General features: G+C 37.3%; 1 protein-coding gene across 2 annotated transcripts; it reads left to right on the top strand.

The window, feature by feature from the left end:
* The first annotated feature begins 1,594 nt into the window (after window positions 1-1,594).
* Window positions 1,595-20,584, top strand: LOC108976198 (protein tweety). Of its 2 annotated transcripts, none has more exons than XM_018945145.1 (9): window positions 1,595-1,627; window positions 9,635-10,253; window positions 11,725-11,902; window positions 14,190-14,497; window positions 14,581-15,344; window positions 15,404-15,573; window positions 15,775-15,786; window positions 15,859-16,606; window positions 19,053-20,584. In XM_018945145.1, exons 2-9 carry the CDS (start codon window positions 10,113-10,115, stop codon window positions 19,657-19,659), a joined length of 2,928 nt encoding a protein of 975 aa, XP_018800690.1. In that variant the 5' UTR covers window positions 1,595-1,627; window positions 9,635-10,112; the 3' UTR covers window positions 19,660-20,584. The 2 variants fall into 2 exon arrangements, with proteins under 2 accessions (XP_018800690.1, XP_018800682.1); XM_018945137.1 differs by having other exon boundaries at window positions 15,856-16,606; window positions 19,053-19,659.
* Window positions 20,585-22,966: the final 2,382 nt, after the last annotated feature.

Here is a 22,966-nt window from a genome sequence, read left to right as displayed (position 1 = left end):
CACAAAATGAGCAAGTGGTCGTTCAGCGAACTTTACCAACTCTTTCCAGACAATTTTCTAAACTTTTTTATGTTCGTTGGAAAGTTTGATCTCCACATTCAATTGATGTTTGAAAAACTTTTTGAAAAATCATATAGTTTCAAAATTAAATACCTAACAGGTCAATTGCAAAATCCCCGGTCTTTAGACACATAGATGACGCTACTACAATTAAATTCATTAGATTTTTAGACAAGCCTAACCTTTTAAAGCCGAGTGTGTAATTTGACTGCTGTCGGATCATTTGTTATTCTGAAAAAACTTATAAAAAAGGAATTGCACGTGCTGATAAAATATAGTGTTCTTAAGGGCAAAAAAAACTCTTGTTGAAGCAAAACTTGGATTTACGAGGAAGGCGATGAACGCAGTGGTCGCCTAAAACAGATTATTACCGACGAAAACGTCAAAAGAGTTCACAAAATAAAGTTGGATGACCGTAAAGTGAAGTTGTTGGAGATAGTAGGCACTCTAAAGATATCAACTAAGCGTCTACATCATATTATTCACGAATGTTTGTGTATGAGAAAGCTCTTTGCAATGTGGGTGCCGCGCGAGCTCACTTTTGATAAATATCAACGACGAGTTGATGATTCGGACCAGTGTTTGGAGATCTCAAGGGTGGAAAGAGTCGATTGGTAAGGTTACGGCATCCATATTTTGGTATACTCAATTAATAATTTTTATTGACAACAGCGTCAGCGGATCGAAATCGCTGAAAAACGGCTGCATTTGAAGAAACTGAAAGTGCTGTTTGACCAAGGCAATGCACCGTGTCTCAAGTTAGTGAAAACGAAGGCAAAAACCCATGAATTTTGCTCCGAATTTCTCCTGCATCCATCGCATTGTTCAGTTCTGCACCCGAAGAACTAATACTTCTTCTCATATCCGCAAAAGAATGTTCGTAGGGAAAAAAATGAATCGGTGATCATCGAAACTGAGGGCTTCAAAAATGAAGTGGCAATGTTGGCGGGTCGGTATAATCAGTGTATCACCCTTAAAGGGAACTATATATAAATAATTTATAATAAGCCCTATTTTGCACTTGTTTCCTTTTGAGCGAAATCAGGATACTCACCAAGTGCTTTGCTGTAAATTACATAGTTTGTGCTTCGAATCCTGTCTCTCACAAAATATTCGCCGCGAAACTGTTAAATATAGTACTCGTTCGCTACTCTCACTCTTTTTCTCTCTCTCTCTCTCTCTCTCTCTGAATTCCCATTTGCACAGCATGCTTTGAGTCCTGATTCCTGTTCCGTATATTTATGCTCGTAATATCCCACAATTTGTACATAAAATCCACGAATACTCAAAGCTGAGCGTTCGTATGCCCAGCGATAGAGGGTGTGACCGGGTTAAAAGAAAAAAAATTTCATACTTAGTTCGATGCTCAGAATGTGTGGTTCATGCGTTACGGTAGCCGTTTGAAATCGACCGTCGGATACAAAGCAAAGTGATTGTTGGAAAAATTCACTACATTTCATTAACTAACAAGAAAGAAAAATAAATAATTATGAATTAAATATGCATAAATGGCGAATATGTGATTGAAAAAATTGAAAAAATAAAATCGTATGTGTTTGGAGGAAAAGTAAGTGTTCGGAAAAAAAAGCCAGCAATGGCTGTAAATTTATGCTTTTCCAGCTACACTACAAGCTTATACGAATATAGTTCATAGTTTTCTGCTTGCTGTAGCCGCGCTGAGTGCATTTGTGGGGCGAAAATTATGTATCCATAAAAGTTTTGCGAATGCAAAGCACAAAATTATCATTAAATATAATCGAAGATGAAATAAAATGTAGTGTGTGTCTATAAATTAAAAAGAAATATATATAATGAAAAGTGTAACCAAATATGCAAATTAAATAAAAATTGTGCAAAATAATAATAACGGTTGAAACACCAGCCACATATATTGGCTGAGTGTGTTAAGAAATATATTTTTTTGTTTAAAAATTATTTTTATACCAAAATTTATTTAGTACACGCAGAAAAAGCTTGCCGCAGCGGCAAAATCAAGTTTAAAGTTCACATTTAAGTGTTTGCAATGTTGCCAGAAAAGCACTCTAATTGCATTTTTTAATTAAATCGCAACAACTACAAGTCCACTCCCTGTCTGCCTGTGTCTGTAGAAGATTTTCTAATATTTGTGCATTGCAGCTACACACAAATTGACTTACAAATGTATGTATGCGCGGACATACACACACACACACACACACACACATGTACATCTAACGCTGCCTCTAATGTGTGTGTGTTTGTAAAGTCTATAGACAGTGCTAACCCTAAAGCAGCATCCATGCGAGCAACACACACACACACACGTACGCACACTCCGAAAGCGCTTGCAATTACTCAACCAGCAAAGGTTTGTCCTTACACCCGCGCTACCCCACACAATCACCACTTGTCACATTTATCCCGCAAATACAATGGCAACGCGCCTGCCGCAGTCTCAGCCGTGCCTCAGTCATAGCCGACGTCTTGTAGGCAAGCAGGCGAGTAAGCGAGCAGTCAACCCCCTTACACTCCCGCTGCACACACACACATACATGCATATGTAAGTATATCTGCATTTGCCAAACAACGGACTGACTTCGATGCCTCCGCCACCGCCACCGTTAGTTGCATTTTACGAGACTCATATGTACGTGTACTTGTCAGCCGCAAGCACGTCCTTATTGATATTCGTAAGCGCATACATAAACATATATGTACAAAATTATAGAAGCGCATATATGACTGTGAGTGTGCTACGATTCGTGCGAGTCAAGGCGACCCTCGCGCAGGACACAATAGGAAGACACATTGAAATAGGAACAGGAGTAACACTAGCAATACGCGCTGCGCATTCGAATACTTTAACGTCACTGCGGCTATCGTCGTTGTTGTTATTATTATTGTTGTTGTGTCGAACTTCAAACAAACAAAAAAAGTGGATTTTTTAATCAATACAGTTTATAAGAGCACTGAGCACTTGCCTGGCTGGCTCTAGCCCGCTGATATGGCCACTGTATGACAGGATATCCAGCCGTAGTCGTCGCGCCGTCGTGCTCGTTCGCGTATTCGTCCTCAAAATCGTTGAATGAGAGCATAGCATACAGGATACGAGATAACTTTTTGGCACTCACTAACCGGGAGGCGTAGCCTTTAACATGCCGTCTAACCTCAATGTGAGAGCGTCGTCAATTACCGACAAATAAAAGTTAGTTTATCACGGAGCAAAAGTTATCTGCATTTCCTGCTCTCAGACAGTGCTACCGCAGACAAATGTTTAGGCGCTCTTGCTTGGTGCGGCGAATTCGCCGGTTATTGCGCAAGAATGCACTGCCAAGACGGGCTAATACCGTTGGCGTAAATGTAAACAAACAAATGGGCGCGATAAAAATATACTTTGTGCCCTTGTATATATGTGTGTAAGTGATTTTAATTCATGTGCACTCTCGGCGACTTGATTTAGGCGCTCTTTTTGCTCAGCGTTTCATTGAAGTTTTGCTCGCTTCGGGTATTTGTCAATTCCGGGATGAAAATTGTGTGTGCCCACATATACAAATAAAGCAGCTGGTGATTTGATTCGGCTTTAAGTACTATAATGAAATTATCCTTTTACACACACGCATACACACACTCACCTAATATATGTATACAATTATAAGTATTTGGAGGAGGTATTCGCAACGAGTCTAAACACACACAATCCCACAGACAGGCGTTAGACAAAGTTTATGTACCTAGATATACTTAGATCTATGTATGTGGAAGGAATCTTTAGGGAATGTAAAGTTGGTTTAATTTAAAATCAGAAATTCAAGTTCCTTTTCTTCAATATGGCAAATATTTTGATACTTCTGCTACAAGGAACATTTCAAAGTCTTTACTGAGCTTAAGAATAAATATCAACCGTGGTTTTGAATACATAGTAGGTAAGTATTAGGTTGCAAGTAAAGATTAATTTCAGATTTCGGGCACAGTTTCCCTTTAGCGGAGAACCAACGATGTTAGCCCTGGATAACATAAATTCGAAATAGAATAACATAATGCACATTTCTAGACGAATTAAAAAAAAAAGAAGAAAACAGATTTTCCAAACGGATCTTAATATTTATGACAAGTTCAAAAGACTAAAATTCTTAAAGTTCAACAATATTTTTCCAATAGACGGCATCTACGATCTATAAATACATACGTTCGGGTTACGCTATATGGTATTAGTAAGATTAGATTGGTCGACCTTTGTTTTGCTCTTTTTCCGCTAAAGACATTATGCCATCAGTGTAAAACTTTTCTGGTTTCTCGGCGAAAAACTGCGACAAGTAATTTTCAAAAGCCTCTCTTGAAGCCAACTTTACTCCATTAAAAAGTTCTGCGTTGACCGCAACAAATGTTAGTCCGACGGTGTAAGGTCAGGGTTGTATGGTGGATGCATCAAAACTTCCCAGCCAAGCTCTCACAGTGCTCGCCGAGTCATCAAAGACGTGTGTGCTCTAGCGTTGTCCTGATGGAAGACGAATCCCTTTCTGTTGATGAGTTCTGACCGTTTTTTCGATTGTTTGCTTCAATCTCAACAGTTGTTGATAATAAAATATAGAAATATAGAGAACCGTTTGACCTGGCTGGAGCAGATCAGGGTGGATGATTCCATTCCAATCCCACCAAACACTCAGCATAACTTTTCGAGGCGTCAATACTGGCTTTGCGACGATTTGTTGAGCTTCACTACGCTTGGGCCATGATCTATTTCGCACACTATTGTCGTATTTGATCCACTTTTCGTCTCCTGTTACCATATGATGACTCAGTGGGAGTATATAGTATGTACCCTAATATAAATCAGATAATTCTGGAGCCTACAAGTTTTAAACCGATGCAGAACTGATAATGAAATTTTTGAAAAACTTGTTCAATCCAAAAAACGATATATATGAATATTTGCGAGGGCCGACTGCTGTTAATAGCGTCGACGTTTTTGAGCAGAAATCGAACCCAAAGAAAATGTAATTAACGACAAAAATTTAGCTTTTCTATAAAATATATATAGTTTATAGACAAATCCAGTTAAGTAATATTCTAATGGGCTTTCCAAGCTTTATTATCTAGGTGAATCAATCACAGCGATGGGTTTGAGCTCTTCAAGATTTCAGGTAATGTTATTCTTTATAGAGCAAACAGTCAACACCTACTTCTTACTTTCCTTTTTTAAGGTGAAAACTTTGAATTACAATCTATATTAACTCCAGAACCTGATTGAAATTAATGATGGTTCCCTTTTTATTAAAGTATTGCAGTAGTCTAGTAGTATATAGTAATTATTTAAAAATTATTTATCAGGTGTGCATTATAAAGTACTGGTTAATTGTTAACTAAATTAACTCGAAACCCCTAACTATGATATACATACATACATGATATACTTGTATATAATTTCTCTTTGACGTACTTTAACGTAACAATCAGATTCACTCAAACTTAAAAATGCCTCAGGAAAATACCAAAATAGAAATAGCCTCCAATATTACAGAATTTTCTTTTATTACATTTTTTCGTTATACATTTTTTGCTATTCTTTTGTTGATTATCTAGTGGTACCCCAATGATAGAGATTATAAAAAGGGACTGATTATCTAATCTTTTAATAATCGTTAGTTGATTTTAGTATTTGCTGGGGTTGAAATACTTAGTATCCGTATTTATATATATTTCTACTTATTATTTGCAACGACAATTCTTATCTAATCATCCGAAATTATTCAATGAATACACTCTCAAGTCAACACTTCTTAATAAAGGTATGTGGAAAGTGAAAATATTTTATAATACTCACTAGTTTATAATACACCCTTTCCCCAATTTTATCAAATTGCGAAGGCATATAATCGGAGTCGGGATCTATGGACGTTCCGTGGGCTTGGGAAGCACTAGTTTATAACCAAAATATCTTGTGTGGCCGGGAGATCCAATAGGACCAATGCAAGATGTCCTCTGCACAACTTGTTTTTATCAAGATTCATCTCATCGCATTGGTGGGTGCTCTTACTGGCCATTGTCCATTAGGCTCACTTGCGGTGAAACTAGATATTTTTTCGTTATTTTCCAAAACTATATGGAAGAAGATGACATGGATAATCTGGGTACTTTCTTCAAATTGAATATGGTCACATCTTCTTCAAACCTGGCGAAGTGGCTTAGTTTGATATTTGCCGCCTTGAAAGGTTTGTAGTAGGCTCAAAATGCTTCGTCCATTTATAAGGATCTAATAATCCAAATCCAGGCGTTTTTTTTTATCACATTGCAGCTATTCAATTAACATGCTGCGTTATCTTTGCTCCTGGAATCAGTCGTTACCTAACCTAGTCATATACTAAAAAACATGTATGATTTATAAGAGAGCTATATCAGCTAGCCTTTCAGATGTCTTATAAGCAGCTACTTCGTTTATTAGAAAGATAAAAATAGGATTGTAATGGAGGTCCTTGAAACGATGGGGGTTAATTAGTGAAAATTTGTTTTTAAGTTTTTTTCACATTCAAACTAATCGCGGCAGAACTTTAATAATTTTCTCTTTCATTCGCTTAAAAAGACGTTTGATACTATTTTCTAACTCATCTTATCTCTTGCTAAGTGCGGCCTACTTCATTACTAATATTTAGCCTTAAATGAGTCCAGCAAAGTCAATAAGGAAATATGAGACTAAGGTTCATATATTTAACGGACCAACCTAACTTACAGGATAAGATAATTCATCCAACTGATCGGTTACAAGATCATGGGAATCCAAAATGCCTTATAATTAGTTAAGGATTAACGAACAAACATCTCTTCAAAAAAGATCTTGAAAAAAAAAAACACTTTTTGTCTTACAAGTGAACATAGCCCCTTCAGCTGCCATTTATGCTCACTGGGATACCGTTACACAAGTGAAGTGTGTGACCCCGCAATGTAGGCAAATAAACTCGGCAGCTTTTCAACCGAAGGGCATATTTATTTAACTTGCAGATTCAGGTTGAGCTGCTGCTGCCTCACTTGGGTTGCTCTTTGCGTTTGATCTGTGTGCATTAATAACTGTATGTGTGCTTAAAAAGTAGAAAAGGAGGTGTGTGCGTGTGTAGGTTTAGGTGGGTGGCTAAATCTATTCACATTTCCATACCAATTTAGCCATTAAAGAATGCATGCAATAAATCTCAGTTAGATACAGCAAAGTGGGCTATTTAAATAGCAAAGTAAGCAGCAAAGAGCTAGAAATATGAATTGGAAAACGTCCAAGTAATATGTAGTAAGCAGTTAAGATGATGGAGTGTAATATTGAAACCACGCACACACATATATATGTACATACATATAACAGCGTCAAAGCACCTTCATTCATGCGATTCGCTTTAATGAAATGCATTAAGTGCTAATGAGTATATATGTATATATAATATGTATATATGAAATCACGTTTCCATCAGCGAAGAATCGAAGTTAATGAGTGCCTCAGTGAGTGTCATTAAAATGCACCAAAAGTAAGGAAGCAAGACGTGCACCAACCAACCAACGGCCCGGCAAATACTTAGAGACAAATAGAATAGAATGTCAAAAGACAGCTGTGCGGGCGTTAATGAAGGAGTATAGAAGCTGTCTCTTATACACATCTAGATGTGTATAAGAGACAGGACGTGCACCAACCAACCAACGGCCCGGCAAATACTTAGAGACAAATAGAATAGAATGTCAAAAGACAGCTGTGCGGGCGTTAATGAAGGAGTATAGAAGAAGCTGCTTTGACAGGTGCATATCTAGGACTATTTTTGGGACCATAATTTTGTAGAAAAATATTAAGTGGCTACATAGGTTTCCTCGGGTAAAAAAACAGCGTTTTTTCAAAAAAAAGAAGAAGAAAAAAACAAAAAAATTCTAAAAATTTTGGAAAAAAAATTTAAAATATAGTAAATAAATACTTTAAACTCGGCCATCGAAAACAAGTTGGTAGGATAACTCCTTACAGGATCATCTAAACTAAAAATTGTATTTTTGGCAGATATTTTTATAAAGAATATAAAAACTTCAGTGAAAATTTCGCGACATTTTTGTTTTTCAAATAGTTGTAATCGAAAAAGAAAAGAATTCTGACCTGTATAAAATTTCATGAAGATCGTTTGAGTAGTTCTCGAGAAATCTTGGCAACCGACTTCAAAACCACAGTTTCGAGAAGCCCAAGTTCTCAAGATTGTATCTCCGACTGAGTCGATTTAAAAAAATGTATTGAACCAATAGTTACAACACTTTCAAAATAAGCTACTCCTGCGTCGATGCAGCGCTGCCACCGCATTGAAGGCGTAAAGTAATACATTCTCTTGAATAGCCTTGAGAGGGGAGGTGCATGCTGATTGGATCCCCATTGTTGTCTTAAAATGCTTGCCTTTCATCAGCCTTTTCAGGCAGGGAAATAAAAAAAAGTACGGGCGGCACATCTGCTGGGCTTCCGCAGTCGCAGGTTGCAATCCCGGCCTTGGTTAGGTAGCTGTTCACAAGAAAGGCGGTGGGTGAGCTGGAGCGTTGTCGTGGTGCAATTTCCAATCGACTGCGATGTCTTGTCGGACCCGTTTGAGCTTCTTGAGGACTTCCACGTCAAACTTGGCGTTGACGGTTTGTCCAGGAGGAACAAATTCATGATGTCAAAAGAGATGTTCATTTTAACGTTGTATTTGCTCATTCTTTCCTTTTTTGTCGAAGTCCCAGGTCTCACACAGAATTTAATCGCGTACCTCTGCTCTAGCGAACGCTGCATTTTCGGCTTGCACCTCTCACATAAACATGTCGCGCGAAAATTATGAATGATCGACCGCTTGACCCAATCTAACTTAATCTATCGTAAGCTGTCTCTTTGCTGATCTCAATTTTAGAAGAAGTTTCTCTCGAAATATTACGATATAGAATAGCTTAGATGCGGGTTCGTATCCTTGGTCAACAGGATGTTGGTCATAATACTACACTAATCAACAGTTAAAGAGTTAATTATTTTATATCGATGCTCCTATATAGTTCTGTTACTTAATTAGATATGGACCTATATGAAATGTTCAGCTACAATCAAAAAAATATGTTGCAAGTAGGGTATAACGTAAGTTCACTTCAAATTTTAAACAGAAAATTTCAAAACTTTTCCGGAATAAGTAATTGCACCCCTTTCAACTGCTTGCGCATCACTGTTATATAATATATGCGTCTTACATCTAATGCTGATACAAGAAGGAGTCGTGAACAGGGCGACATGTTGAGGACACGACTGAATGGCAGTCAAGCGACGCCGACACTTCAAGTATCACTCGAGATCATGATCTGTGGGTGTCTTGTGCTTGTTGTCGTACATCTTTTACTAGAATTTGTCTTTGCGTTTGTTCTTCTTGTTGTTTTTACTTTGTTGCACTCTTGACACACTTCCGGTACTTTGTCAAACACAAGCACATGTGCGTGTGTGTGTGTTTATGGGTATGGGTGGTTTCAATTTAAATATGTGTAGGCGTGCTCCAATTCACCAAAACAAAAGAAGTTCGCTTTTTAAATTTCATATTTTTTTCTACCTTTTCTGCTTTCTTCCCTCCAACAATGTAACCAGTGTAAAGTGTTTCGGTGTGTGGCTTCATTTCCTTTTGCGAAAAAGGTTCAGCCATTAAATAACACAACGACAACGACAACAACAGCACATCCATCTACCACACAATCGCAACATTAGCATCAGCATCGGCATCGGCATACAGCACAGGAACCACCTCTGCGCTTTGCCTGATAACATCGGCGGCGCTAACATTGTCACCTCGGTTTATTTGCTTGCGGAACTCTGCGTCTCCGCACTTCACCACCGAACGTCACGTGCGCGTGTGCCCTCTCACCTATGCGCCGCTCGGACCTGATAGTCACCGTGTGTTAAAGTGTGTTGTTGGTTTTGTGTTTGTGTATGAGTATGTACTTAAGCTCGTAAACGGATTTAAGAAGCTCACAAAAGGGGAAAGTAGCAAGCGAGTGAGAAGAAACTGTAACGTAACGAGAAGACGTTGCACAAGAGACATTAAATTAATTGGGGCTTTTGTGTGAAAATGGGTGATTATCATCATGAATATACGGACCAATATAGGGTGCCGGTCATCGCGAAGCTTCTGCATGCATTGCCGCACTACAACATCACTTTCCACAAAATCAACAGCACATTTCGCCCAAATGACGAGATTTATTTGGAGGTGAGTACGGATAACTGTATTAATGTGATTATTTATGTGATATAATTCCATAGCAATTAGAATAGGAGGGATTCTCGTATCATAAACTCCATGTTCTCTGAAGAGGATTACAGTCATTAGGCAAGGTATTTGAACGAGGATCTCGTTGTGTGTAGATCTGCTTATGGTTCCACCATATTTTGCAGACAATTGAGCAGCTTATTTTATATTCTTTATTGGCAAAGTTCAGTATAACTCAGAACTTTAGTAGTTGTATGAACGTTACAGGAATTTAAGAAATTGTTATCTCATAATCAATATACCCTATCATCTCACTACCCAAAATAAATCTTTAGCTTTCATTGGAGTTCATTTCCATCCTTTGCTATCATCAACTTTAATCGACTTAGAAGTTGTGATGAACATTCTACGCCAAAACCGAATCGCCACACTGCAAAAGCAACCCACACAACGAACATTTGCCATTAAAAAGTCTTATCCTTCAACTTCACCTACTTTGGCACCGTAATAGTGGTTTGGACTGTGCTCCGAACAGAAAACTTCGCCAGTTGCCTATCTCCTTTGCGAGATCATGCTAGTTGTACATCCCAAGAGCAGGCAGGTTCCTATTCACTTGGTCCCTTCATTGAATGCGAAGGAGCAGTTTGTTGGACCATCGTCATTTATGCGGGCACGGACGCCTAAACAGTATATTCGTTGGATATTTATGAATCTAACAAGATACATCCGTTTCTACATAGAGCTGACACAGTTGGAGGTTCTATCCTTTTTGGTAATCATTGCTCATGCAGACGGCTCATTAGACCTTGCGGAGAACAGTTTCCTTGAATGCTCCAAGTATTTTATCATCCCGGTTCGCAATCGCTCTTGTTTCTGCGCCGTAAAATAAAAGACTTATAGAGCGTATTTTTTGTTCGTCGAGGATGGGATCTGCTTATCAATTGCCAACCGATCCCAAAGTAGCACTTGTTTCCAAGAGTTATTCTACACCTATGCCCACATTGTCAAATTTAGAGCTGTCAACAGTGATCTATGTTCGTGGCCTCTGGGTAATCTCGGGGTGGCGTTTTCCTTTCAACTAACGATGGACAAAAATGGTCCATCTAACTAACAGTTTTGGCTAGTGCGTGGCAAATGCAAGGAACAGGGGTGATTTAATTGGAACGTTATATGGTTGGTGGACTAAAACTCGTTTTCGACAGCTTATTTTTTGGAACAAGATAAGGATTTCTATCTTATAGATATACTCTCTTAAATAAATGAGTAAGCACATTACTCTTGCCGTCTTTGAATTAAGGACCATAAACAGATCACTAGTTGGTAAATTTAGCATAAGATTAGCATAAAAATCTAATCACAAAGTTGCCTATAGAATTAGAAACAATTTATTTGATGTATAGTTTAAACAACTAATATTATATTTCTACACACTAACTACACACTAACTACACCTAATTTCCATAATTTACAGAGTTTGGGTATATTGGGTTCCGTGCCGGCCGCGCTCCTCATCATATCCCTACTTGGACTGCTGCTCTACTTAATGACACGATGTTGTGACAGAAAACCACGACCAGCACATTCCATTACAAGTTTGAAAGTTGCTCTCTCCATTGTAACGGTGATGTGCTGTGCGGCGATAGGACTCGGTAAGTGTTTTCGAAATTTGAATCTCTGCTCTCTCAACATAATTAAAACAAAGGTGGTGTCACAAGTGGGTTGTATGACGGAAAAGACAACAAATAATAAAAAGCTGAAAAGTTTGTCTTTTCCACAAAAGCTCGAGTTTTTTTGTCATAATTTCATTAAATTTCCATAAAAATGGCAAAGTTGTTAATAAAACTAATTAATGTGCACTTTGTAAAAGTAAACTTGTTACACGTTTTTTTTTTTTTTTTTTTTTTTTTTTTTTTTTTTTTTTTTTTTTTTTTTTTTATTTTTATTTTTTTTTTTTTTTTTTTTTTTTTTTTTTTTTTTTTGGTTTTATTACATAAAGCATAGTGTGTTAAAATTACAATTATGTTTGGCTTGGGTGTGTCCACTTTGTTAAGGGATTACTTTGATGATTGGCAGTGGCACTCCTTTCAACAGGACTACATTGCAATAACAACTTAAACAAAATATATATAGAGCTTATGTAAATTTATTGGAGTATTAGTAGAATGGAACTAATCGCTTAATAGTTGAAGTATTGACTGCCTAACTTAGGAAAACAAAGTCAAGTATACTACAAAGCCAACCCTTACAATTCAGCCAAACATACTATAAGGCTTTCTTTAATACTGAATCACCTTTGAAACATAAAATAAAAGTACAGTTATTTATTTTGCAATAATATATGAGGCGTAGTTTGGCCTTATCGATGATTAATATGGCGGTGAAGCGTGTTACACGCCATTCGATAGTCAATCATCAAGGAATACAGGATTTTGTATGCATTATATTGTTATTGGGAGACTTTAAGGGTGTTGGCCGAATGTTTACTGGATTCTAGTTGAACTCATAAAACAGAGTCAGCAAATAAGTGAGATGATTTATTGGGCTTTACACGAGTATTGGGTTGTATGTATTTGTATTAAATTATAGGTTAGATATGGGGAAAGTTCTTGAAACCGATTTTTTAAATATATTTTGCAGTACTGAAAATAAGTGAATATTAATCGGTCTCCTTATTTTTAGTTTTTTCCATATGTGAGTAGTATATTTTGGCCACGGATTTCAAATCTTTTAAAACCTTTTGAACAACTTTAGTCAATAAAATGGTGGATAATCTCAAGCCGAACTTCGCTTTGTGGTTTCTGTAGCAGTTTACAATTTTTTCTGGTCGAATTTGAATATAAAGTCGGATTCTTTGCAATTACCTTGGCGCTGTCATCGTAAGGGACTTCTTTAAATAGAATCAAGAATTTAGAGCCACGGAAGATATGGTTAATAATCTATTCCTTTATTCGTTGAAAGGAGAAATATCCAATGCATTGGTATTACTTGACAATTCGATTTGGTGGTGCATTGTAGCGAAGCAAATGGGTCTGGCTGTGAATGAGGGCAAGACGAAATATCTCCGGTCTTCAAACAAACAGTCGTTGTTGCAATCGCGACTAGGCTCCCACGTGATTGTTAACAGTCATTGACAGTCATAACTTCGAAGTCATAGATAATTTCGTTCATCTTAGAAACAGCTTTAACGTCAACAACAACAGCGTTATAATCCAACGTAACCAACTAAACTTTCTAAGTAACTCATTATTCCCGTCCTGCTATATGGTACAGAGGCATGGATGATGACATCGTCAGATGAGCCGACGTTACGAGTTTTCAAGAGAAAGGTTCTGCGAAAGATTTACGTTCCTTCGCGCGTTGGCCACGGAGAATATCGCATTCGATGGAGCATTGAGTTGTATGAGAAATATAAGATAGCGGAATTGCTGGATAGGTCATGTCGTCCGAATAGACGAAAACACTCCTGCCCTGAAAGTATTCGACACAGTCCCCGCAGGAGGAAGCAGAGGAAGAGAAAACCTACACACCTTGGGAAAGACCAGGTGGAGACGGACTCTCCTTCGCGCGGTTGTTAACTCGGCTATAACCGCGTAAGCGATTTCTACGCCAGTAAAGAGTAGAAAAAAGTATCTTGCAGAAAAAAGAAAAAAATTTATTCCGCAAATCAGTAAGCTCAGAAGGGTTCTGTGGAAATAATGAGATATCTCTTTCGTTCCAATAATGGAGAAGTTATAATACACTCACTTACCTAGAAGGTAGCGAGTCTGGAAGCCTTAAATTAATTGTTAGTTTTCAGTAAAAAAAAATACCAGGGTCAGAGCTATATACATATAAGTACATAATTTTATCGTATATAATATATCGTGAATGCACAGTATTTCGTATAAAAATGTTTTCAATTCCCCCATTAACATTATTTACATTTAACTTCCACAGGCTTGTATGGCAATGATGATCTCCACAATGGACTGCTAGAAGTGCTGACTGCCGGGCGCAAGGTTGATAATTTGGTTACCACCATACGAAATCAGACTCATATACTAGAGAATACTTTGAAGAATCGCATACGGCCACAGCTCGTTGAGTTGGCGGATATTTTTGACCAACCCGTCGCCAATCAGACTGCGCTCTCCATACTCTTCGTATCACTGAACATTGTGCAGGGCAATGTGACGCTGGCCACTAATGCGGCCGGCGACATACGTCGACCGTTATTGGGTATTTCTATGACACAATTTTTGTCGGTATGTTTGGACTTATAACACACATTTCTTGTTTATTTCCATAAAATACCAGAATCAATTTGTTATTTTAATATATTTTACAGCGCGGCGATCAGTGGGAGCTCATACGCTGGCCGGGCACTGTTGCTACTTTAGCGCTCCTATTAGTACTTTGTGCCGTCTTATTGGTGGGCGTGGCGCGTCATTCACGTTGTGCACTCATCTTATTTAGCGTTTGCGGCCTACTTGCGGTTACCGGTTCTTGGCTAATGTCTGGCCTTTACCTTTCATCCTCCGTTGCAGTGGGTGATCTCTGTATTAATCCGGCTGATTTCCTAGTCTCCACTTCGCCACGTGATCTTCCGACTAATGTTCTGCTTCATTATACGCAATGTGAACCCGGTCACACCAATCCATTCACACAACGTTTGCGTGAGTCACAAAATTCGCTCAACAATGCACGCAGCGCCATGGCTACGGTTATGAAGATATCATTGGTGCTCTTCAAGTCGTCCGGATTGCAACCGAAATTGGGCGCAGTCAATGCGGATTTAAATAGTAGTGAGCGTTTGCTTACCCAACTCACAGCTTTGGTAGATTGTAAGGCTGTGCATCATAACTTCTTGGCCGCTGCCAGAGGACTCTGCGAAGGTGGACTGCTCGGTCTGGTATTGATGTTGATTGCGAGCTTTATTGCCGCAATCCTCCTGACAATTATGGTTTGGGTTGACTCGCACACCTGGATCTATATACGTAAGCGTAATGATTATGCACAGGTCGATGAGCCATCGTATATTTCACATCCGGCACCACAGAATCATCAACAAATGATGAATGCGGCACGTACATTGCCGCGCAACCACAACGGGTGAGCATGTCCCTCATGTGAGATTTGTTTAAATTTGTTTGTTCGAACTTCTTTTGCAGGCACTTCAGTCCGCCGGTGATCAGTGGCTCGCACACCTTGCAGCATCCGTCTAAGCGACAGCAGCACGAGATGATGGCGCATGCGCACATGCAGCAGAACATGAGGGCTATGGGCACGCATACGCTGGGTCGTTTGCCGTCGCACAATCATAGCCCTACCCACTTGACTGGTAAGTGTGTGAAGCCAAAACCGTTTTCATTCGGCCATCACTCGACCTCCATCTCTATGAATTCTTCAAAGTAGTATATGTTCCATTTCCAATTTTTCTCACTGATCAAAAAGTATCACGCTTTCACGTTATATTCCTCACTCACCTCCACGTCCATCCGCCTCTCATTCCTCACTAACATAATCTACGCCCAAATTGCAGGTCCCAATAACGGTAAATATGCTACATTAAGCAAACAATGCAAAACTTTGGAAGCCAATGATTTTTACTGAAAATCACCAGTAGCCTGTAGCGATCCAGCACGAAGTCAACCGGCACTCCAGCAGCAACAACAAGCGGCACAGCAACAACTCGCCCAGCAGCAAGCTCAACAATTGGCCGGCCAACCGATCTATTGTCACCATCCGCATCCACATTCGCATGCCGCTGTCGCTGCGGCCGTACAACACCAACATGCCATCTATCATCAACAGCAACAACAGGCAGCTCAACAATATGGCACCTATGCCACAGCAGCTCATCCAGCACATCACATGACAGCTGCTCAACAAGGCCAAATCTATCAACAGATACCGGCACACATTGCCGCCCTGCAGCCGAATGGCAATCCGCATTCGATTTATCAGCCTCTGGTGGCTGTTAGCCAGGGCTCAATTTATGTCTCGAATATGGCAACGATGCGTCGTCAGAATTCACAGGGTCAAGGCCATCCACAAATACCCGCACATCATGTACCGCCACATCAGCAACAGCAGCCACCACCACCAAATCAACAGCAGCAACAATCACACAATCAAATGAAGTCGCCACAGGATGGTTTGCATCATCGTGACATCCCTGCCACATCGGGCATGGATACGGCAATCTATGATCGTGATAAACAGATCTACAAGTGTTCGACACTGCGTCAAGGTGGCAAATTCGATCCCAAGTATAAACCATCGATCTTGAATTGCCCATTGCCAGAGATACCGAAGGACGCAGAGCCACCCAGGGTTGAGTCAATTTATCAACAGCAACAGAGCTACTCAAAGTAAGTGGTTGATGAATTTGATAAAAATTTATATCTGTCCATTGTAGTGTATGTTGTTTGCATTACTACACAATGAATGTGTATACTCTTGCAACATGTTGCTACAGAGTATAATAGTTTTGTTCATCTAACGGTTGTGTTTATCGCTTAAAATTAATCGAGACAGATGTAGGTATATATATATAAATATTTAAATGATCAGGATGCCGAGACGAGTTGAAATCCCGATGGCTGAAGTCTGTCCGTCTATCCGTTCGTCCCTCCGTGCAAGCTGTAACTCGAGTAAATATTGAGATAACTTCAATAAGTTGTAAGTTAACCACTTAAGCTACCACTACCAAATTCACCTACCGAATAAACTTTAAGAATTCCTATAGACAGTGTGAAAATTAAATCCTATGATTATTCCATTCACTCCCCATATAATGTTACTTTTAAACCTACTAAAAGCGCAAGATATCAATATCTTAATACGCCAGAGGCATTATATTTTCCTCTGGAGATGGTATGACAGCCACTTATATCGAGACACGCACGAACGAATTCATTTTCATATTACAGTGTGAAAATGGGCGAAATCGGACTACAATCACGCCTACTTTTCATATAACACAATTTTAAATTCCATCTGATTTGTTATTTTCGAGTGTAAAAATCAAGAAGATATTAATATAACGGGAAGATATTATGGTCAAAAATTGACCAAATTCAACAAAAGCTGTTCAAGTCTCTAGGTACCGAATATTTGGACCCAGTACTTATAGTTGACGAAAATATTGGGATATACATATTTTTGAATATTCAATTTCGCTTTCACTTTCGGTTCCATTAAAGTAAATTTTATAATATTTATAGAAATATATAAGGTTTGGGGTTTTCAATAGGGCACCACAAAAGTAGACCGATAGGGACAGCAAACGACGCCATATTTGCCCCACACTTTCGATACTCCTCTGCAGTAAGGTCGATATTTCATCTTGGAAAGACATACGATCCAACAACGAGTCGAAATTGTTAAAATTTACTAACGAAATTCAGAGTCAGTTGTCTCAACTTTAAGCGCGGGTTTTTCAGTAAGAGCGCTATAAAAGTTTTTTTAAATAAAAAAAAAACGGCTTGGGATATCGAAATTCATATTCCTGTGAAGTACACTTTGTGGCGCTCATACTGAAATCCCGTTACAATAATTTTTTATTGCAACCTTTTTGCAGCTTTTTCATATTTTTAAACAAGCTGAGTCGATTTAGCGATGCCATATATGCGAACCATGAATATATGCGATCTAGTCCTTTAGTTTTTGAAATATCGATCTGAAATTTTATATCCCAGTTTTTTTCACCAAAAGCGATTAATTTGTCGGAACGGCTGATATCGAATCAAGAGTTTGCACGGAAAGCTTTTCCATCTGAGAAGATATCGTCATGACAACGGCGCAATATCTGACGAAATCGTTCACTATAGCATATGACTACCATACAAATTGACCGATCGAACTTCTTATAAGAAATCTTACATGTTTGTGAAGGGAATTGTAGCTTCAGAGCAAACGACGAAAACATTTTTTCTTATTAAAATCTTTCTTTTTATTATCTAGCAAATTCTAGAAATGCTCAAAATTCAAGTAATACATTTAAAAATGTATATTCTCTTCTGACCTAGGGCATAAAATAATATTACTCGCATAATCAATTGGTAATGTGAGAATAATGTCTGATTCGATATTGAGGGCACAAATCATAAACGATACCACTCAATTTTCAAATTGGAACTATAATACAGCTCAAATATGATTTGAAAAGGACTTTTTCAAAGTTTGGTAGCTCTTTCCATATACTGTCGTAAATTTGTAAGAACGGATCACAATTTCGTTCCTGTGAAATTATCTAGGAACCGGATGACTTTATGAAAGCTTAGAGTGTTTTAAGATTCTTAAAACTCGAACTTCATAAGATTAGCTCAATTTTTAAAATATTTTGTCTGGTAGGATTTCTTATAATTGAGATGATGCTATTGACCGATCTTTTAAACGTTGCCATCATAAACAATATGGTCTTTTCCTCAATTACGCCTTGAAACGAAAAAAGGGCTTTAATGCACCTAAATTCACCTTTTATTACAAAAGTACTCATTTGCTATAAATTGAAGAGAATCTTTTCAACGGAATTGAGGGACTTATTATGTTAGTAAATCATTAGCTCCTGCTCTATAGGGATAAACAAACAGTGAGCATTCGATTACTAAAACATTTATTTAGCTTATTTCAGAATGATCACACAATTTAATAAAAAAATTTTAAATAAGATGCAAAAAATGCTTTCTTTACTACTTTTAGTACTTTTTAAAATGTAACTAGTATGTAATTAATTCCCTCCGTTTCTGTCTGCCAATCCATAAAATATGACTAATGATTAAAATACACACCATTGTGTAATTTATTGTGTCACAGGACGCTGCAACGGCCACCCATGAAGCTGCCACCACAGATGAAAGCCATACCACCGCCACGAATTGGCACACCCACCTCGCCGCCGCCACCGAACGCCAGTACGCACACTGACCACCCACAACATGCGGCCGCACAGCAACAGCAACAACCACAGCAAATGCAAAATGGTGCAGCGACAACAGTGGATAATCGACAGGCGAACGACGATTCATCATTACCCCTGCCACCGCCACCACTCGAGGCCACAACGGATGTGGGTAATGTCGGTGTGAGTGGTGGTGTTGGTGGCGGTGGCGGTGGCATCGGTTCACCACCCAAGCCTGGACATGGTTTGAATAATAACAACAATAACAACAACATCAACTCGAAAAGTAACAACAGCAATTGCCAACAAAACAACAGCAACAACGGCAGCAGCAATGGCAGTAGCAACAACAGCAGCAACGGTGGCAACAATGCCGGCAGCAACAATAGTAACGGCGGCGCCAATACATTGCCACTACACAATGGCAGTTCGGCGAATAATATGGATGATGACGACGACTTGCCGCCACCACCGCCGCCCGCCATCACCGACGACTCCAACTATGCCGTGACGGAACTGTAAGAGGCAACGACCTAAAAACATATGAACAAAACAAAACAAAAAAAAAAAAAAACAACAAAAGAAAATGAAAACACAAAAAAAAAAAAACAATTTCTTTGAAATAGTTTAAGTGAGACTTTTGACTTCAAGACTAATTGGTCGTATGGGGGGGACGTCGGAAAGCAATAAGTATGCTACTCGTAGTCTTGCGTGCGGGTAGCGGTGCGGTGTCGCGCTTTCACACGCACACACACACATACACACTGCCGCTGTGTTGTGTCGTTGTTTCATAGTTCGTGTAGTTGTAGATTTTAAGATTCCAGTTAATGTTGTTGTTACGAATCTGGGTAATAGAAAGGATAATGCTTAGACCTAAATACATACATACATACATACAAACATATATTGAAATACATGCAAAAATAACAAAAGATGAGTAATGCATACTTAATTCGAGTGGCTAACCACGCATACATACATACTATAGTAAGCATACACATACATGCATACATGCATATATGTATGTGTGCGTCACAGTACATAGTAAGCAAATAAGTAAATAAATAAAACTAATATGTAACTGAATAGTGGAAAGGAATTAATGAGATTTAATGGTGCATTTAAACTTAAATTTATTACAAGAATACAAGGACGCGACGAAATGTAGACTATAGCCGAAGCGCAATTCGTGAAACTTAGCGCAAAAATCGAAACGAATATTTGAATGTGTTCAGCAATGCTACAGGCTAAATCAAAATGGTGAGAAATTGAGAAAATATTTGTGAACACGTAAGAATTGTAAGTAAACAGAAGCAACGGTGTTGAGATGAGCATATTAATATGGGCATAGTGGATCTGAAAGCGAAACTAGATATTTTTTGCTTAAGCACATTACTGTTTATATATTTTTCTTATTTATTAAAACAGTTTTTTGTTTTAATTTCTTAATACAGGATTGCAAATGCTTTAAACATTAATTTAAAAGAATTTTTTTTCTTTATTTCGGAAATCGAAAAAAACTTATTTTCGAACTTCATATCCCAAATATCAGTTTGAAGAATTAAAAATAAAATTTTAATCAAATATACCGGTTTGAATAATAAAAAACAAATGAGAAGTAATTTTTTGTCTGGTATTTTTTAAATGCGCATATTACTGTTTATACATACATATATATATTTTTTTTATTAAAGCATTTTTATAATTTTTTAATACAGTACTGCAAATAATGTTTTAAAAAATAACTGAATAAACATTGATTTTTTTTATTTCGGAAATCTTAAAAAAACACTAATTTTCGAACTTCTAACTTTTATATTTTTTATAACTGTTTTTAGGATAAAAAATCATTGAATTAACATTAAAATGAATTTCTTTATTTCGAAAATCTTAAATAAAAATAATTTCCGAACTCTTAATCCCAAATATCGGATAGAAAAATTTAAAATAAGTTTTTAATCATATATACCGAATGATAAAAATGCCAAGTTTTTAATTACAATAAATAAATGAATTTAATTTTTTAATTTAATTTTGAATTAAATTAATTAATTTAATATTAAAATAAAATAATTAAATTGATATTAAACATTTTTGATTTCACATACTTTCGGGTTTGCGTACTTAATGTTCTACCATTTTGAACTAGAGTACACATCGGTGCATCTAATTTAACCCTAGATTAGGGTTCGGCTAACTTACGTATTCAAATTATTTATATTTTAACAATTTTTGGTGCTTTGGGTTAAAAATTAAATTTTAAAATTTTAAAACTAAATTTTAAGTTTGTATTCCAAAAATTTGTTACTAAAAGGTTGGCAACCTTGGTTATAAATGTACATATATGGTGAATACTTTTTTTGCATTTGTATTTGGTATTTAATTCATATCATTTAAAAGGGGAACCCTCGATGAACTCCTAAAACTATGCAGCGACCAACGCGCCAACATTTCCTGTTTCATTAAATTATTTTGACCTTTTAATATTTAATTTTTCGGACAAGTATTTTAACACAAGTATAAAGACGATGTCAATGAAGAAATCGCTTATGTAAAAAGTAAATGTAGAATTTTATGAAAAATATTTGTAGCATTGCACGGTTTTTAATATAATCCATGTATATATACCCATTTATATATAATATACTTACATATATTGTATAAGGCTAACACTAAGTAAGCAGTATAATTATAGTAAAGGATGCATCAGCAGGTGGAACTGGTACAGCAATGCTTTTTTGGTTTTGAAAATTATATTTTTGGATTCGAATCTTGCTCTAGGAAACACAGTATCCTATCATTGCCCTAAAATTTACATATTTTTCGTTTATATCGATGCGACTGTGGCACTATTACTTTTCGGTATCTGCAACCTTGAAGAGCAACTTCTTGGATTTGTACTCGAGAAGAAAATAGAGTAATGCTCTTTTACAGAAAAGATCATCTCCAAAGCATGCGATTATCATTAATTAGAACGAGTTTAAATCGATGATGCGCCGATCTTCTTCGTAAATCATAATTTTTAATTGGAAAAAGGCTATAGAAATTTATCGACTTTGTTAAGAATTAATTTGTTTTAAGTAATGTGTATATTAAAAATTGCAGACTTGTCAAAATAATTTAATGTCGGGTAAATTTGCTAATTGATTGTGGTTTTAAACCTAGCAACTAGCTGAGACACCACTTATAATTCGAAATGAAATCATATAAGAATATACTTTTGGGGAAACACACAAGTTTAAAGAAAAAAAAATTTAATTTTGTTAATATACTCCTATTTAAAAATTTCGGAGAGTTTTTTTTTAATTTGACATAATGCCGGCGGTGTGAACAGAAAGTATTGTATTTTTCGTAGAAAAAAAGTAGGAAGATAAAAAAAGCTTCCATAGCGCGTTAGAGAATGACGTTAAAACTGTTTTCTCCAAAGTGAAGATATCATCAAAACTCTTCCTTTGAGAGTGGAAACCGTTTTCAAAAACACCAATCTGAGAAAACGCGTTTAAATATTGTTCGTTCCATTTCTACAAAAAAAAAAAAACAAAACCGCTATAGCGCCCGTAATAATTTGAATTTCGATTTTCAATTTTGAGAGAATGTTTATACAATGTGTACTATCTGATAATACAATAAAAAAAATAGTTATTTGTCGAAAATTTCACATCGAGACGATCCCGTAAGGTCCTTGGGAGCAGCTTATAAGCAAAGGTTTCCTTTCGAATCTCTGCCAATGCTCGTTCAGAACTTTTAGTTTAAGAAAAGTATTGAAAAAAAACCATAAAATGTAAACTTAAAGGAAAGTTCGGTACATTTTTCTACTTAAGGGGTTGTA

Source organism: Bactrocera latifrons, unplaced genomic scaffold (genome assembly GCF_001853355.1).
Source record: "Bactrocera latifrons isolate USDA-ARS-PBARC rearing strain unplaced genomic scaffold, ASM185335v1 scaffold_115, whole genome shotgun sequence".
In the NCBI taxonomy this organism is placed as follows: domain Eukaryota; kingdom Metazoa; phylum Arthropoda; class Insecta; order Diptera; family Tephritidae; genus Bactrocera; species Bactrocera latifrons.
This window is presented reverse-complemented; position numbering and strand designations above follow the sequence as displayed.

Bases quoted from the DNA above. Each gene is read 5' to 3' on its own strand.
- LOC108976198 (XM_018945137.1), top strand. From the start codon at position 10,113: ATGGGTGATTATCATCATGAATATACGGACCAATATAGGGTGCCGGTC. The intron at 15,345-15,403 runs GTGAGCATGTCC...CTTCTTTTGCAG, and splicing joins TTGCCGCGCAACCACAACGG to GCACTTCAGTCCGCCGGTGA. The intron at 16,607-19,052 runs GTAAGTGGTTGA...ATTGTGTCACAG, and splicing joins CAGCAACAGAGCTACTCAAA to GACGCTGCAACGGCCACCCA.